Genomic DNA, 18,716 nt, shown 5'->3' with positions numbered 1-18,716 from the left:
TGGAGCAGCTAGATTCATCCCAGGTCAGTACATTTTCCCATTGCCTTTGTCTCCCGATACATTTGGAAAGAACCATATTTTTAGAAGCTTTTTAAGTATTAAGTAGGCACCAGGCTAGAAACCGGGAGACTGGGAGTTCTAGTCCCGCCTTCGGCATGAAAGCCGGTTGGGTGCCCTTGGGCCAGTCCCTCTCTCTCAGCCCAAGAGCCAATCAGGCATGATAGGAAAGTTCTAGTCCCGCCTTAGGCATGAAAGCCGGCTGGGTGACCCTGGGCCAGTCCCTCTCTCTCAGCCCAAGAGCCAATCAGGCGTGATAGGAGAGTTCTAGTCCCGCCTTAGGCATGAAAGCCGGCTGGGTGACCCTGGGCCAGTCATTCCCTCTCAGCCCTAGGAAAGAGGCAGTGGCAAACCCCTTCTGAAAAAAACCTTGCCAAGAAAACTGCAGGGACTGGTCCAGGTGGTCTCCAAGAATCGGACATGATTGAACAGATTAAAAAAAAAGTATTAAACGTGGGGGTACTGTTCTTCCTACTGAGGGGAGGGCATTGCCCAGAAGGGGAGCTTCTGCACAGAATGCCTGACTATGTGTCTCCTTTCGTGGCACCTGATGGAAGGTGGTGACTCTCAGCAAGCAGATACAAATTTCCATTGCTAACTCTCAGCCTCACAATAATCCAGTTAATGGTTCCAGCACCTCTCAGACTGCAAAAACACAAGCATAGCTCATTGCCACTGGAGTTCGAAAATGAACATTTGTTCAACAGGGCTGTCTAGAATGCCTGCTTGCTCATGAACATTATGCAGCAAAAACAGCACCACCCACACAGAAAAACACACCAAAGGGCTTTGGTTTTGTGAAAACCAAAGAATGGGGTAAATCCAAAAAGCATCCATTGAGAATTTGAGTTGTTCAGGAGCCAGAGAATGCTGATTATTGGGAATGGAGGGAGCTGGAAAAATTGGTGGATGGAGAATGGAATGGTGTATCTTTAAGAGAGAGCCTTGCGTAGTGCAGAGGGGTAGGCGGCAGTACTGCAACCGAAAACTCTCCCCATGACCCCCCCGAGTTCGGTCCCAGCAGAAGCTGGATTCTCTCTAGGGTAGCCGGCTCAGGTCGACTCAGCCTCCGATCCTTCCGAGGTCGGTAAAAGGAGCACCCAGCTTGCTGGGGAAGGGGAAGGCCGGGGAAGGCAATGGCAAACCACCCCGCTCTATAGTCTGCCAAGAAAACATCGCGAAAGTGGCATCTTCCCAAAGGGTCAGACATGACTTGGTGCTTGCACAGGGGACCTTTCACATCGCATCATTAAGAGAGAGGGAAGAATTTTGTTATAAATCCTACTCGTCTAGACTGAATTCTGTTTGGAATGTCAAATATGCACCAGTGTACCCAGCCAAGCTTGTCCAATTTGGAGAACAAATGCATTTCAGAAGGGACTAGTTAATAACATGTTTTGAGTAAGACATTTGGGTAGGAAAGAAATATAAATCAACAGCATTGCTTATTCTAAACCTGCAGAGGGTCCAGATTCCAAACTCAGCATCTTTACACTTGAGCTTTTTCATTATAGGTGCCCCAGAGGACTTCTACTTTTCAGCACAAACCAACTTTTGCCAAATGCAATGAATGTTGAAAACTGAAATGGGTTATATTAAGCTATGCTTTGTTTTAACCTTAACTGGCTGATCAAGTCTTGGTGGACTGGTTCACTTAATCAACGGCTTACAAGCCATTATAGCTGTTTACATATTGCTCTGAGCCTTAATGTGGTTTCTTTCATTTTGGTTTAGTGCAGGGTTTCTCAAACTTGGCAACTTTAAGACACGTGGACTTCAACTCCCAGAATCCCCCAACCAAGCCATGCTCCCTCCCTCATCGAGGAACCGTTCAGAGGCGAGTTAAAGGCGTTTTGTTCTGTTGCAGACCCTTTATAGCACTGTTTCTCAACCCCAGCCACTTTAAGCTGGGTGGACTTCCCAGAATCCCCCAGCCAGACCTATTTTATAGGAAAGCAGGAAAGCGATAATTGGTGCACCTTGGATTCCCTTCACTCTCACGCTCTTCCCCAGTTTTGGAATAAAAACGGGGCACCCCATTCTAGAACTCTCCTGTTTCCCTGGCTTTCCGAGTGGTCTCCTCTCCGAACTGGCTTAGCTTTAGCTGCCCCCGGGCCAGCTAAGACTTAGTTTAAGCAAGGGGGGACCCTTTTCCAGGGAACCCTTCCCAGGTTGACCCATTTTCATGAGAAAACCGCTTTAACGTGAGAAGCAGCTGTCTGTAACCCGCGAGAAACGAGCGCGCACGCACTCCCGAAGCTGCTCTGCGCTTTCGCAGCAGCCCCGCCCACAAGGCGTGGCCAGGCTCCCAGGACCCGACCCCCTCGTTTCTCGAAGCGCGCCTGCGTGCGGAGCTCTCGCGGGTTCTCGCGATGCTTGTGGCGAGCGGGAGTCCCACTCCCGTCAGCGCCGCGCTTCCCGCTCCCGGCCCAAAATGGACGCCGGGGCCGCTGTAGAACCCGCACCGGCGCCGGCCTCGGCCAGCCCGGGACTCTCGGGCGGCGAAGAGGAGCCCTCGACCTCGGCCGCCTTCTCGCAGGAGCCCGTCGAGGACGAGGTGGGACCCGGGTTTGGGGGGAGGCCCTCGGCTTGTCGCCCCGGCAACCGCCCTCGCCTTGTTGCCCCGGCAACCGGGCTCATCCCGCATCGGAGCTGGACTGCCCGCCTCCCAGTTTTCGCCGTGGGTCGCCCTCTCCTCTCTGGGGCCCTTTGGGTCGGCTGACCGACGAGGCCCGCCTGGCTGGCCTGGGCTGCCCTCAGGGAGCGAAGCAGGGCGGAAGGTTCGGGCTTGGATGGGAGACCACCAGGAAATCCCGCGTCTGGAGGCTAGACTGGGGAGTGGAAAAGACATCCGGAAAGATTTGATTGATTAGGTGCCATCAAGTCGTTTTCGACTCCTAGTGACCACACAGATAGATTTTCTCCATGGCGTTATGTCCCTAACCTGTCCTTTCAGGTCTTCCAACAGTGGCCCCATCACCGCTGCAGTTGAATCCAGCCACCTTGCTGCTGGTCGTCCTCTTCTTCTCTTTTCTCCCCCCTTTCCCAGCACTGGAGCCTTCGAGAGCTGGGTCTTTGCATAATGTGTCTGAAATCTGGGGAGAAGGCAGGGACAAATCCTGTCTGCATTGCTATTTAAGCACACACGCGCGCGCGCGCACACACACACACATTCTGCAAGGAGGCACCCCAGAAAACTAGCCTTCAGGCTTGACCTCAGGGAGACTCTCATTCCCTGCAGGAGACGACACCTGGCTGAATTATGTGGATCTGATACTTGATATATGGCTATATTGCTAACTGATACTTGGATGGGAAGGCAGAAATGGTGACCAACAAGGAAGCAGGGTCTTGTCTGTGTGACCATCAGGAGTGAAGTTCCACTCAAGGGGCTCTTTGCTTTTACTCTTCCCCTCCCATCAGCCCCAACTTGTGGTTCATCCCTGTCCACTGATTGTGTTGGACCAGCCTTTCCATTATTTCCACTCAACAATTAGCCTGATGAGGCTGGAATATGTTGGACTTCAACACCCATCATCCTTTGCTAGCATGGCTTTGGGAAGTGTCATAGCTGGGGCTGATAGGCATTATAGTATAGGCCAGGGTTTTCCCAACTTTTTTTCACCCATGGTTTCCTTCTGACCATTTTTTTCCCCGTGTGCCCCCCCCAGGTCCCAGAGTCCATTGGAGTTGGGCGGCCAATAAATTTAAATCAATAAATAATAATTGGATAGGGACATGGGACAGTAACTGGTGCATTTTCTAGCACCCACAAGACAGTATTTGCATTATAATACCCTTTGCTTTTCTGTGGCGCCTTCTGCATGTGCTGTGGCCCTCCCATTGCATGTTTTTCACTTGTGCCCCCCTTGAAATATCTTAGCGCCTCCAGTGGGCCATATGGCACCTGGCTGAGACCCACTGGTGTAGACCAAAGCAGTTAGGGTAAGAGCAAGGCAAAGGTCAGTTTTAGTCCTTGGTCTCCAAGGCAACAATGTTCAGTCTTTGAAGCATCATTCCTCTGACAAGTGATTTTTTTAGGAGGATGGGTGGTGAAGGAAGGGAAGTGTGGAAGATCAGTGCTGCATTGACATGGCAGCAGGCAGTATGTCTCTTATAGTAGCACTCCGAGAACCATAGCTTACTCTGACCCACCGGTTGCTGAGAAAATGAGGAGTGGGGACAAGTGCAGAGGTAGCATCCTGCCTGCATCTCTTTGGCCACTGTTGGAAATGGGATGCTTCAGGCACACTCTGCGAGATTGCCTATGTTTTTAGGATGAAGGGTGGTTGTTTATTTATGAGCCCTTTGAAGAGTGGAAGGTGACATATGGCGTTAGAGAACTTAAACGCTCCATTTGAAAGAAACCTAAGAACTCTGCAGTAGCATCTGGGAGTCAGTTCATCCAGCGAGTTACATATCCAATGAAGGATCAGTTCTGAATTTCTTTGCCCTTAGTGTGAAATACTTACCGCTCCACTGGGCTGGTTCCCTATGCTGATACTCATTGGCAGCTGTAGCGTACAGTATAGTCTGCACCTGATTGGCTACTGTAGGAACAAAATGTTGATGGGACAAACTTCTGATGTGATCCAGCATGGTTTCCTGATGCTCCAAGAAAATCTACTTGATTATGTGTTGGGGCAAAAAAAAAAAAAAGGATACTCTGCTAGTCAGTTTCACCCATAAGCTTTTGAGGCAAGCTTGGAAACAGGTTGCTAGGCTACATGGAGTTTTAGACTATTTTTGCAATAAATGCCTGGCTGTTTATGATTCAAATCCTTTCTGTGTGTTTAATTTTATAGTTCAGTGTACCAAATGGGCTAATTTAGTAAAGCCTATTTCAGTTAAGCACAGGTTAAGATATTTTTTGACGCAGCCAGAGTGTAATCTGGCAAGAATTTATTCCATCTGTAGGAATATCCAGCCTTCTTTGTTTTTTATACTGAACTGGAATAGGCTGACCAAAAGTATGGGTGGTTATCTATTTTTCTCTGTATCCCCTTGGCCTTAAGCTACCTGCTTTGTGCATACATTTATTGATCTGTTCATATATTTACTAATGTTATAAACGAACCAATATATTTATATGTATGTATTCTAGGGAAGTGGCTATGTTAGTCTTTTGTAACAAAACCAGTGATTTGTGAACCAAGGGTCAAAAAGGTTACAGTCCATCTAATGCCTATTTATTCAGAAATAAGTCCCTCTGTGTTTAGTGGCACTGGGTGAAGTAGAATTATAGCTTTATTGTAGTATCTTTGTATACTCTAAGCATGGAGTATTGTTCTCAGGTGACAGATTATTTTTCTGACTCGTTTAAAAAATGAGATTTAAAATCCTTGAAATGTCAAAACAGCTCAAATATATTGTGAACTATAAGTCTATCAACAAGTTCTTTATATTTTACTAGTAACCTAAATAAATTCTGGCCATTTATGATGGCTGTGATTTACCAATTTTAACATTATTGTGTATTAATGTTAAAATTGGTAAATATTTTTAGTGAGAGACACAATAAACAAAGTAGATTTATCTGGGGATATGCTACGCTGAGCACAGAATTTCTTCTGAGTCTACACATGTAGGCCTGGTCCATCAGTTTCTCTTTAATAGGGCCTCTCTTCCTCCAAAATGTATATCAGCACACAGTTTTGTATAATTTCCCTATATACTTTGGTTGTCTGCTTTAGCTGAGTTGATAGTAAAAAAATCCTATTCTATTTCTCTTCTTCTTCTTCTGAATAGTAGCTTAAAACTGTCCATATAATAATACTTCATCCAACTGATAAAATGAATTGTCCTTAAAAATGTGTAGGTCTTTAATGTTTCTCAAGGGTCTTTGTGGCAAACATAAGATAGCAACTGAGGTGGAACCTGCCCGAACCTCAGTTACTCTTCCTGAGGATTTGTGAAAGAATTGTGGGTAATGTTGGTATATGTACAGTTTTAAATCATTTGTTGTTTATTCGTTTAGTCGCTTCCGACTCTTCGTGACTTCATGGACCAGCCCACGCCAGAGCTTCCTGTCGGTCGTCAACACCCCCAGCTCCCCCAGGGACGAGTCCGTCACCTCTAGAATATCATCCATCCATCTTGCCCTTGGTCGGCCCCTCTTCCTTTTGCCTTCCACTCTCCCTAGCATCAGCATCTTCTCCAGGGTGTCCTGTCTTCTCATGATGTGGCCAAAGTATTTCAGTTTTGCCTTTAATATCATTCCCTCAAGTGAGCAGTCTGGCTTTATTTCCTGGAGGATGGACTGGTTGGATCTTCTTGCAGTCCAAGGCACTCTCAGAATTTTCCTCCAACACCACAGTTCAAAAGCATCGATCTTCCTTCGCTCAGCCTTCCTTATGGTCCAGCTCTCGCAGCCATATGTTACTACAGGGAACACCATTGCTTTAACTATGCGGGCCTTTGTTGTCAGTGTGATGTCTCTGCTCTTAACTATTTTATCGAGATTTGTCATTGCTCTTCTTCCAAGGATTAAGCGTCTTCTGATTTCCTGACTGCAGTCAGCATCTGCAGTCATCTTCGCACCTAGGAATATAAAGTCTTTCACTGCTTCTACATTTTCTCCCTCTATTTGCCAGTTATCAATCAAGCTGGTTGCCATAATCTTGGTTTTTTTGAGGTTTAGCTGCAAGCCAGCTTTTGCACTTTCTTCTTTCACCTTCATCATAAGGCTCCTCAGTTCCTCTTCACTTTCAGCCATCAAAGTGGTATCATCTGCATATCTGAGATTGTTAATGTTTCTTCCAGAGATTTTAACTCCAGCCTTGGATTCCTCAAGGCCAGCTTGTCGCATGATGTGTTCTGCATACAAGTTGAATAGGTAGGGTGAGAGTATACAGCCCTGCCGTACTCCTTTCCCAATCTTAAACCAGTCTGTTGTTCCGTGGTCTGTTCTTACTGTTGCTACTTGGTCGTTATACAGATTCTTCAGGAGGCATACAAGATGACTTGGTATCCCCATACCACTAAGAACTTGCCACAATTTGTTATGGTCCACACAGTCAAAGGCTTTAGAATAGTCAATAAAACAGAAATAGATGTTTTTCTGAAACTCCCTGGCTTTTTCCATTATCCAGCGGATATTGGCAATTTGGTCTCTAGTTCCTCTGCCTTTTCTAAACCCAGCTTGTACGTCTGGCAATTCTCGCTCCATGAACTGCTGAAGTCTACCTTGCAGGATCTTGAGCATTACCTTACTGGCATGTGAAATGAGTGCCACTGTTCGATAGTTTGAACATTCTTTAGTGTTTCCCTTTTTTGGTATGGGGATATAAGTTGATTTTTTCCAGTCTGATGGCCATTCTTGTGTTTTCCAAATTTGCTGGCATATAGCATGCATTACCTTGACAGCATCATCTTGCAAGATTTTGAACAGTTCAGCTGGGATGCCGTCGTCTCCTGTTGCCTTGTTATTAGCAATGCTTCTTAAGGCCCACTCAACCTCACTCTTCAGGATGTCTGGCTCTAGCTCACCGACCACACTGTCAAAGCTATCCCCGATATTGTTATCCTTCCTATACAGGTTTTCTGTATATTCTTGCCACCTTTTCTTGATCTCTTCTTCTTCTGTTAGGTCCTTGCCATCTTTGTTTTTGATCATACCCATTTTTGCCTGGAATTTACCTCCGATGTTTCTAATTTTCTGGAAGAGGTCTCTTGTCCTTCCTATTCTATTGTCTTCTTCCACTTCTGCGCATTGCTTGTTTAAAAATAATTCCTTATCTCTTCTGGCTAACCTCTGGAATTTTGCATTTAATTGGGCATATCTCCCCCTATCACTGTTGCCTTTTGCTTTCCTTCTTTCTTGGGCTACTTCTAGTGTCTCAGCAGACAGCCATTTTGCCTTCTTGGTTTTCTCTTTCTTTGGGATGTATTTTGTTGCCGCCTCCTGAACAATGCTGCCAACTTCTGTCCAGAGTTCTTCCGGGACCCTATCTACTAAGTCCAGTCCCTTAAATCGATTCCTCACCTCCACTGCATATTCCTTAGGAATATTAGTGAGCTCATATCTAGCTGATCTGTGGGTCTTCCCTAATGTCTTGAGTCTGATCCTAAATTGTGCAAGAAGAAGTTCGTGATCTGAACTACAGTCAGCTCCAGGCCTTGTTTTTACCGACTGTACAGATGTCCGCCACCTTTGGCTGCAAAGGATGTAATCAATCTGATTTCGGTGTTGTCCATCTGGTGAAGTCCATGTATAAAGCCGTCTCTTAGGTTGTTGGAAGAGAGTGTTTGTTATGCAGAGTGAATTGTCTTGGCAAAATTCTATCAGCCTGTGTCCTGCTTCGTTTTGTTCTCCCAGGCCATACTTACCTGTAATTCGAGGTGTCATTTGACTGCCCACCTTAGCATTCCAGTCTCCTGTGATGAAAATAACATCTCTTTTAGGCGTGTTGTCCAGTAGGTGCTGCAGATCCTCATAGAACTGCTCTACTTCAGCTTCTTCAGCATTTGTGGTTGGGGCGTATATTTGGATCACTGTGATGTTAGATGGCTTGCCCTGAATTTGAATTGAGATCATTCTATCATTTTTTGGGTTGTATCCAAGCACTGCTTTAGCCACTTTACTATTAATTATGAAGGCTACTCCATTTCTTCTGTGGTCCTCTTGTCCGCAGTAGTAGATCTGGTGGTCATTTGATGTGAAGTGGCCCATTCCAGTCCATTTCAGTTCACTGACGCCCAGAATGTCTATCTTTAATCTTGACATCTCACCAATAACCACATCCAGTTTGCCCTGGCTCATAGATCTTACATTCCAGGTTCCGATGGTGTGTTGATCCTTAGAACATTGGATTCGCCGTTCACCACCAGCACCGTCGGCCGCTAGCCGTCCTTTCGGCTTTGAGCTAGCTGCGTCATCACGTCTGGGGCTAGTTGAGCTCATCCTCTGTTCCTCCCCAGTAGCATTTTGACCATCTTCCGACCTGGGGGTCTCATCTTCCGATGGTATACCGACATATCTCTGGTTGTACTGATCCATTTAGTTTTCACGGCAAGAATACTGAGGTGGGTTGCCATTACCTTCCCCAGGGATCGCATTTAGTCTGACCTCTCTGTCATGACCTTCCCGTCTTGGGTGGCCCTTCACGGTTTAGCTCATGGCATCATTGAGGTGCTCAAGCTCCAGCACCACGACAAGGTAACGATCCTTTGCTGAAGTTTTAAATCATAATTGCTCCAATAAGAATGTAAGAAGAGCCATGCTGTATCAGACCAAAGGCCTGATCATCTAGAATTTTGTTCCTACATTGACCAAATAACTGCCTCTGAGAAGCTCACAGACAGAAGTATGATATCTCACTCTTGCTGATGTCCCTAAGCATTTTGGACAGTAGTGATAGATCCACTAATATTGAAGGCAGTATTCCTGTTGATCTAGCCATTATGTCTAGTAGCCATTAATCACCTTCTCCCCCATAAATTTGTCTAATTCTCTTTGAAGGCATGTAAGGGTATCTACTGTTACATCTGCTTGCAAAGTTCATAGATCAACTGGGGAAAGACATAGCTTTTTATTTTTTCTTTCCTAAGTCTTCCACCTATTAGTTTCATTGGAACATTCCAGGTTCTTGCTCTTTCTGAAAGGGAATTATTATTTTATAATATCTATATTGCTTATGAAGAACAGCAACAAAGTATGATTGCAAGATTTGAAGACTTTTTAAGGATAGTAGTCTTGCCTATCTCCAGGTGCATATTCTGAAGGTTTTGTATACATGAACAAGCTTTAATAATTGTGGGCTGTTATCACAGATACTCTGAATTTACATTTCCGAAAAACCATCAAGATAATTTGGTAGGGCTAGAAAAATGGTATAAGGTTGCTAATGAAGATAAAACACATTATTTAAGATTATGGAAAGTACCCTGAAAGATAGAGGACATGCTGGTATTAATTATAAATTCTCTATTCCATTTTAACATGTTTTAATCTGCATTATGTTGGGAAAATAACATGTTTTTTCCTTTAATCTATTAAATTTACCATGATTGGAGAATTTTCATTTTATTTACAGAAAAATGATCCTCCATTTCAACTCAAACCTCCTCCAAAGGCAACTAAGTCTGAAAAAGAAGTTGATCCAGAATATGAAGAGAAGATGGTAAAGTTGCTACTTGGGTTTTCTGTCTGTGTTGTCTTTTGTTAAATTTAATTGTGCTGATAAGAAGTCCACATATTATGCATAGAGTTTTTAAATGATCTAACCAGTTGTTCCATTCAGTGATGTGTGAGCTGAAAAAAATGGTCATGCCTCTTCCTTGATCTCATCCCCTTGTCAGGTGACGTTGTCCTTCCCTCCCCTTGTCAGGTGACGTCATCCTTCCCTCGACTCCTCGGATGTTGCCCACCCCTACTTTGCATGTACCTGATTGCTCTATATACCCAAGACCCTTTGCTTATCAGGGAGAGGTCCCACCGTGGTCATTTAGACCAGGGTCCCTCAACCGTGGCAACTCTAAGCTGTGCAGACTTCAACTCCCAGAATTCCCCAGCCAGCAAAGTTGAAGTCCGCACAGCTTAGAGTTGCCAAGGTTGAGGAACCCTGATTTAGACCAGCTGAGGAGGCCAGAGGGCATTAAGCTGCATTGGAGAAACTCAGCTGTTGTCTTTGATAGATTAGGAGTCTTCTGTTTTTGTTTCTAAAAAAGAGGCCATGCCCTTCTTGGCCTGCAAAGGTTGACCGTAGGCTGATTTACCACATGATTTCTCTCCTGGTCCCCAACAGCCAGTTACTGTTAGTCTTGCAACAGATAATTACGTGTTTGATTTTAAGCTTTCCGTGTCAAAGGCTAATGTTTTAGAATCCAGGCAGCATTTCCTGACCGAGTTTATGTCATTTGGTTCTGGAATTGCTTTTCTCTACAGCTTAAGAATAAAATCTTTTTCTATATGAGTGGCTTGGGGAAAAAAAGTTTTAGCGTTTTGTGTCTCAAAGTAGTAGTAAGTGTTATGTGCCTTTTTTCTAAGTGCAGTACAAGCATATAATAAAAGCAATAATATAGTGCAGGCAGCTGTAAAATCTCTATATAAAATATGGAGCCTCTAGGCTAAAAGGCACATAAGGTATAATAATAGCATCACTCTAATAAGTAAAAAAAACAACAACAGTTCCACAGGGGCACCCCCTCCCCCATATAGATATATTAGCGTTCAAGAAATATATTTAATGATTCTCCTGTTGTAAATGCATCAAGCTGCAATATTCTCTAGGATTATATGGCAGAGGAAATGTTGGGAAGTACAAATTAAACGAGTTTGTATGGAGCATGGCAGTATTATGTATTTAGAAATAAAATTGTGATGACACAGTTAGAAAAGCTGCACCTCTGAAATGTTCCTTTCCAAATACCTATATGGAATATGGAGTATCTTCCATTGCTTTCCTATTATCTCCATTTCCACATAGCACTAAACTGAAGTTTGTATGAACTGTATTTCTTTTATAAGTTATAATAGTATGATTCGCACAATATTTAAAATCAGAGCTTGCGTGCTTACTATGATGTGTGAATCCAGCCAGTTCCTGGATTGTTTTCTCTATTCTTCCTGCCAGAGTGGGAGCTAGATGAAAGCTAAGAGAAGAGCACAAAAGTAATCAGACCTCAGAATTCTGCATTCAGATTTAAGGTCATAGTCTCAAGGTGTATTGATTTTATTGTATTACTGTGTTGTGTTATTTTTATTTATTATTGCTGTATTATTTTACTGTTGGTATCTATGTATTGCCTAGGGTGTTTGGGCTGAAATAGTAGAAAAATCCCATAAATAAATAGCTTGTACCTAATGCACAGCCATAGTGTGGTTTGTTATTGCCCTCCCCGATGATAAATCCACCTTTTATTTATGTAGGAAACTTATATGGCCGCCCATCGTGTATACCTTAACCCTGGCTCACAGTAACAACAATAAAAATACATAAGAAACAATTAAAAAAAAACCAAGATCCAAAAAAACCCTAGCACCTGGTGCTCCAAAGCAGCTGTCAGTCTTACAAGATAGACCAGAGAGGAAACACGACCAGCTAAGCTAATTCTACTTTATTGTAAAGCTACATTAGCAGAATCTTATAAGTCTGAAAGTACAATTCTCCCGCCATTTTCTTCACAGCCCGAGAAACCAGGGAGGGTCCCTTCTGAGCCTCTTGCCCTGCCCACTATCCAGCTGTGGGCTGTGCTCCCTCTTCTCTGACCGTTCCCCAGGCTGCATCTCTTTGCCTCCTCTCCCAAGGTCTTTCCCACATGCCATTAGAGCAATGCTCCCCACTGGCAACAGTAGTCACTGTACTCCAGCCTCATCTGATTCCAATGCTTGGGGGAAGAGTCAGCTTTTTAAGGTCTTTCAGAAAGCCAGAAGGGTGGAAGCCTGCTGGATCTCATGGGGGAGAGCATTCTCCAGGGCTGGGGCCGGTATTGAGGAGGCACGTCTCCTACGTCCAGCTAGAAGACAACCTTTCAGGGAAGGGCCTGGAGCATGCCCACCCCATCTGACCTGGTGGAGTGGGTAGAGGTGGTTCCCTAGTCCCTAGGAATATACAGTTGGTTTATTTGATCAAGGTTAAAATAAATGTATTGTTATCTCTGGTAACCCTTAATGGGCTTTTGCTGATCAGGACTGAAACAACGAGGCCTTGAGGATTTGTTTGTATATAAGAGATAGGATATGGGAAGAAGAGATCGTTTGTTGTATTGTAAGAGAAGGTGATAGGTTACTAAAATTGTTTATACTTGTTATGATGAAGCGGGAAGTCATTTCTTTATATATTTTTTTTTCTATTTTTCTATTTGATTTTTCTTTTCTGCATCTTCTGTTTTTTCTTTTTATTCTTTTACTTTGTATCAGTTACCTTTGCAATTGTAATTTTTAATAAAATTGCTATTAAAAAAGAAAAGAAAAATGACTTTAGCTAATCATTCAGCCTCTTTCCACAAATCCTCATTTGTGGATTTTAAGTGGGGCATATAGTAACAAGTACAGTAAGCTTGCATTCCCCCCCCCCCGAAACATGGTAACCAAATCTATTTTTTAAAACAATTGTTACAAAAATTCTTATGAACAAGGAGCCAATATATTAGACCGTTCTTCATCACTGATATGGTTTATTTGTTTATTCCTGCACTGTTTTAGCTTTTCTTGTTTCCTTTTTAAACTTGTATTCTGTCAGTCTTATATTCTGCATTATGTGTCTTAATTATATCTTGAAAAATTAATAATAGATAAATAAAAGAAATAGGTGGGATTTACTTGACATTTCTGGTTCCCTGAGAAGCCCATACATAATTTTTTGGGAGTAAGCCCCACAGAATTCAATGTATTTTATGAATACAGATGACTAAGACTATGTTATGTCTGTGGCATCTTACAAATTATTTAATACTTGGAAGTTACTGTAATTTGCTTTGAACATCTTCCTTAAATGCTTGATTCTGGCATAGTTTTTGAATTGGGTTATAGGAGAAAAGTATAACAAGTAAAAAATGAATAACCAGATATTTCTGAATATTCAGACTTAACAGGCTAAATTCAATGTTTAGAAGAATAAACAAATTATGTATATGTAAAATGGTGTTTCTCCCTCTGTAGGCTTCAATAAAAGTTATGGATTATGTTGCCCTCGTGTGGTAAAAGTGTATATTGCCTATTTATTTATTTCATAGTTCTATACTATCCAACCATATACTTCTAAGCAGTGTTTCTAAAATATTGGTTTAGATGCAGACTAATGTTTGAAATTGAAATAATAAATTATCATGATTAACTTAAATTCTGTCGATTAGAATTTGAATCATGTGTAACTTACATTTAGAGTACATTTTACTGAAAATGAATATTGAGTTGTTGAATTTTTCCCAGGAGAGAGAGAGGGAGAGAATGTGTGTGATTATTGCTTTAGTCTGGATCCAGGTAAATATCTTGCTGTAAATATCAGAGCTGTATTTTAAAATTGGAAACCTCATATTCATTAGAATCTGGATAATGCAGGATAGAGTGTGCTTTACAGTATATTGAGCCACATAGATGCCTTTATTCTGTGCTGCTTTAAGTTCCTTCACAAAGTTCTGGTTCTGATTTATTGTTCTGAAACGTTACCATGTTGCAAGTGATTCTGTCAGATAAATACACCATAATTCTTGCATGAGTTGGGCAGCCATATAAATTTCATTAATAAATAATAAATAATAAAAAAGCGAGTGAGGAAAGGAGGAGAATTCAGTGATCAGTTTGTCCTTAAATCAGCATATCCTTATTTATTTAGTCAGTCAGTCAGTCAGTCAGTCAGTCAGTCACCACCCATCTCCTTGTGATCTGACTCTGCATAGATCAGGATATTTCCAGAGCTCCAGATCTGCCCTCTTTCCACAGGCTTGGAAATGCTGAACAGATTTCTTTATTAAATTTTCAGGAATCTGTGTTATGTCATTCCATTCACTATGATGCCCAAGTTGTCTTAAATCATAGAATGTCATTCAGACAAAATTGCATCCATGTCTGTTTTAGCCATCTCTGTCAGGAAAGAAAGGTGCATTAGAGCCTTACACAACTTGGTACTTTCCAGGGATCTTGGACTACAACTCTCATCGCCCTCATGAAGTTTCACTATTAGCCATTCTTCCTTTCTAGTGATCGAAATTAAAAGCTGCCCCAGGTTGCTTCCAGGTTTTAAAGGGCATTATAAATAAAAATGCTTACAGCTCACTTGTGAGCTGGGTGAAGATTACAAACTTCACCCAAAGTTCATAGTCTTTGTTTTAGGCTCTTCATTCCTTTCTGAGAAACAACAGTTGGGCTAGAAGGAGCAATTAATGCATTTACTGTCTGACTGCATTTTTTTTCTATTCTCTACTGTACATTGAACTGGACTGTTAAGTCTAAGATTCTAAGCTGATACTTATTCTTCATAGGTTTGCAGTGGAGAAGTTCGGAAGAGATTGTAATTTTAAGTAGGGTAACAACAACATCCCCTCCCCCCCATGTATGTGCTCAAGGATACTTTCTTAAATCATACCTTGCTTTTTTTGTTATGGACTATAGAAAACAGATCGAGCCAAACGATTTGAATTCCTGCTAAAGCAGACAGAACTTTTTGCACACTTTATTCAACCTGCAGCCCAGAAATCACCAACCTCTCCCCTCAAAGTGAAACTGGGACGACCACGGATAAAGAAGGATGAAAAGCAGAGCTTGCTTTCAGCAGGAGAGTACGTATTGTTTCTAAATTGTTTTTAAAGCTGTGTTGAAATTGTATGTGCATCTTAAAACTTACTGCATGTATTTAATATACCTTATGGAAGTGGAAAATATTTAGCTCAGTATTATAATATTCAACTATTACAGAGTTGTCGATAATGATTAAAAACTTTTACTGTATTGAAATGCACAAAACTCTTGAACAAACGGGGGGTAATGCAGATTTGGAAACCCACTGATGCAGTGGGTCAGTTCCACTGACATTAATGGAAAAGGGTGTATAATTGGGGGCAGGATTGCAACCTAATTATTTGGATTAGTTTTTTTCCTAACAGTTTCAAAAGCTTTCTCTATACAACTTAATTTTTTAAAAATACTTTTCTTTTAACAATAATTGCATATGGCTTTTCTGTGGTAAGGACTTTGTGTTGCTAAACATCCATTCCTAATCCATTTTCTGAGGAAACTTGCTCTACACTGTATAAAGATAAGTATGTGGAATTAAGACTGGACTGCTCTGCCTTAGTGAAATTTTGGCCTCATTAATTTTCCTGAAGAGAAGAGAGACTATTTCCAGTCAACAAATTCCTGCACATGGAAAAAGTAACATATAATGGAAAAGGGTGCTCCCTTACATTGTCTTTTATGTATAGAGATTTTATGGTATGAATCCTTGTTGGTATTGGGGCAGCAAACACAGACCCCTACAAACTTGTTTATCAATGAAGTGAGAATTAAGTCTCAGCCATACCAACCAACGTACATGTCAGTTTCACTGTAGTAGGACACTCAGACCAAGCCCAGTTACAACAATAAAAGAATTAAAGGACTAGGAAAATGAACTATAAAACAAGAAAGATAGTGATTTGAGGTCCAGATGAATAAACACAGCTGCTACAAATAAGACTGGAACAATTAATTGGAAGGTAACGTAGATAAAATACGAATGAGAGGAACTGACCTCAGTCCAAAGAGATGTTTGCATGCTAGCAGAAGACGTAGAGCATCTTCAGTTGTCTGCGTCCAACTCAGCACTTGTATTTCGGGAGAAGTCAGTAAGAGACCGTTGGAAGGGTAATGGAAACTTGGGGTGACTGTGGAGCCCCACCTGGCACGACAAAGATGCATATACATGGTGGACTTTCTTTCCCAGCTATCGTCACAGGAGGACAGAACAGGAGGAAGATGAGGAGCTGCTTTCTGAGAGTCGGAAAACCTCAAATGTGTGCGTTCGATTTGAGGAATCTCCCTCCTGTGAGTGTACTAACGGGTCATTTTCTCTGCTTGCTTAGATATGTTAAACTAAATTACAGTATAAGAAAGTGGTGCTTTATGTTTTTGCAGATGTTAAAGGAGGAACGTTGCGGGATTATCAAGTTAGGGGTTTGAACTGGATGATCTCCTTGTATGAAAATGGCGTAAATGGCATCTTGGCAGATGAAATGGTAAAAAACTCACCTTTGTGGATGTAGTTTTAGGATAAGATAAGGAAAAAAGATCAAGAGTGAAATTAATCTTTCACTTAAAAAGATTGGATCAACAGCATTTTAGGCTATAGACCACCTCCTTCATACTCCAGTGTAGGAGGAGCCACATACAAGTTTATGGTGGCAGAAAATCAGGAGGAGTCCAGTAGCCCCTTTTCTGACTAACACATTTTATTAAAAGATAGAAGCTTTTGTGAGCTGCGGCTCACTTCATCAGATGCCCAGGGTGACTAGACTGTAAATTTAAATCCTACATCAGTCTAGCCAGTCTACACATCTGATGAGGTGCGCTGTAGTTCATGAAATCTTGTGCCTTTTAGTAAAATATGTTTAGTCAGAAATGGTACTACCAGGCTCTTTCTTACTTTATATACTATTGTAAGAAGCCTGTGGAATTTATTAGTCCATGGGTTGTTGATGAACTGAGTCCAGGTTTTCACATTATCTTTGTGATTCCCAACAAATCATGAAGACAATAAGTGAAACAGATAAGATAGAAATGTAAATCTTTTGTGGTTCTAGCAGGAGGATTGTCTTTTTATATGTCTTTTATGTGTCTTTATATCATATTTTGTAGCTCCCACTCCCTCTCTCAAAAACAAAACAAAACTGGATAGTGGGAGTTTTTGGTGACTGTAACTGTAGTATTATTTTTTAATGTAGTGTATCCTTTTTTGCATGCAAAAATTTAACCAAGCAGCAGATATCCCAAGGAGTCATGAATATAAAGCGAAGGAAGAAATACATAATGCATAACAATAATACAAACTGCAGCTAAAATATTCAGTTGCAGCATGCCTCAGAGTGAACTGTAATTAAACATTTCATTCTGTGTAATATTTCTTTTGAATTACAGAGGAAAGTTTTTGAGAAGTTATTTTATTGTCTTGAAACAAATGTTAATCAGAATAGTAATTTGTATATTGCAATATATTGAAATTATGGTGGATTTCTATTCCATAGCTCATGCCATGATCACAGACTTCCTTTATGCATTATTACCAATGGAGATTATTTCGGAACTGTTAAAAAGAGATCCATGCATTTAAATACTGTTTTTAAAACTGTTGTAGGGTCTAGGAAAGACACTACAGACAATTGCATTGCTGGGCTATCTGAAGCATTATCGAAACATTCCAGGCCCACACATGGTTCTAGTACCCAAATCAACTTTGCATAACTGGATGAATGAATTTAAACGTTGGGTCCCGTCACTGCGGGCTGTTTGCCTCATTGGAGACAAGGATGCCAGAGTAAGTGCCTCTCAGTCAGTCAACCAGTGATCTGCTTTATAAGTTCGAATGTAATGTCCCCAGCACCCTTTTCTTGCAACTTCTGCACTTTTCAGAGTATAAAATGGTTAATTGGTTATCGTAAAAGGGCTGCAGATTAAACCTTATAGAAAGACTTTTATGAATAGCTTCAAAGCAGAGATGCACGAAGTGAAGTCCCAGTGTTGTGTCCCTCTCAAATCTTTGGTGCAACCTGTGAAAGTTGCAGAAATTAATACTAGCATATAATTTTTAATGCGGCAGAGGGATGACCCTACTGCAAGTATGATTTGACATAGTAGTAGCTATATTCAGCTTTATTTTAATATAAATAAAGTAAGGTATTTTTGTACTGGATTCATCCACTGTTTGGAGCACAGCCTAGGCATGCTATTCAAAGTTTACATCTGCTGTTTGCTAGGAAGACACTGCTTATCCTGTTTTAAGGGAAACAATGCTTTGTTTTAAGATCACTGCTAGTATCCTCTGAAATACAGATATTCCCTTTTCTCTCATATAGGTAGGAATTCTCTTTTCATATTATTCAATATCTCTTTACTACTGTAAATGTCCTAAATGTGTTAATTATTCTGAAAGTTCATATTTTTGTTTCTTCTTGCAGCTCTTTTTCTCTGAAATTGCAGTAGTAGATGGCTGTTGTTGCAACTTTCTAAGGTGGCTCTATTGGAGAGTTAG

At 41.6% G+C, this 18,716-nt stretch overlaps 1 protein-coding gene across 1 annotated transcript in view; it reads left to right on the top strand.

Annotated features, from left to right (window-relative positions):
• Nucleotides 1-2,431: 2,431 nt before the first annotated feature.
• SMARCA1 (SWI/SNF related, matrix associated, actin dependent regulator of chromatin, subfamily a, member 1) overlaps nt 2,432-18,716 on the top strand; it is a 45,343-nt gene continuing 29,058 nt past the window's right edge. The window contains exons 1-6 of the mRNA XM_063313783.1: nt 2,432-2,614; nt 10,092-10,178; nt 15,107-15,273; nt 16,416-16,516; nt 16,607-16,707; nt 17,823-18,002. Coding sequence (XP_063169853.1) covers nt 2,492-2,614; nt 10,092-10,178; nt 15,107-15,273; nt 16,416-16,516; nt 16,607-16,707; nt 17,823-18,002 — 759 coding nt within the window. The 5' untranslated portion in view covers nt 2,432-2,491. The remainder of the gene's footprint in view (nt 2,615-10,091; nt 10,179-15,106; nt 15,274-16,415; nt 16,517-16,606; nt 16,708-17,822; nt 18,003-18,716) is intronic.

Source organism: Candoia aspera, chromosome 12 (genome assembly GCF_035149785.1).
Source record: "Candoia aspera isolate rCanAsp1 chromosome 12, rCanAsp1.hap2, whole genome shotgun sequence".
NCBI classification, from domain to species: Eukaryota; Metazoa; Chordata; class Lepidosauria; order Squamata; family Boidae; genus Candoia; species Candoia aspera.
This window is presented reverse-complemented; position numbering and strand designations above follow the sequence as displayed.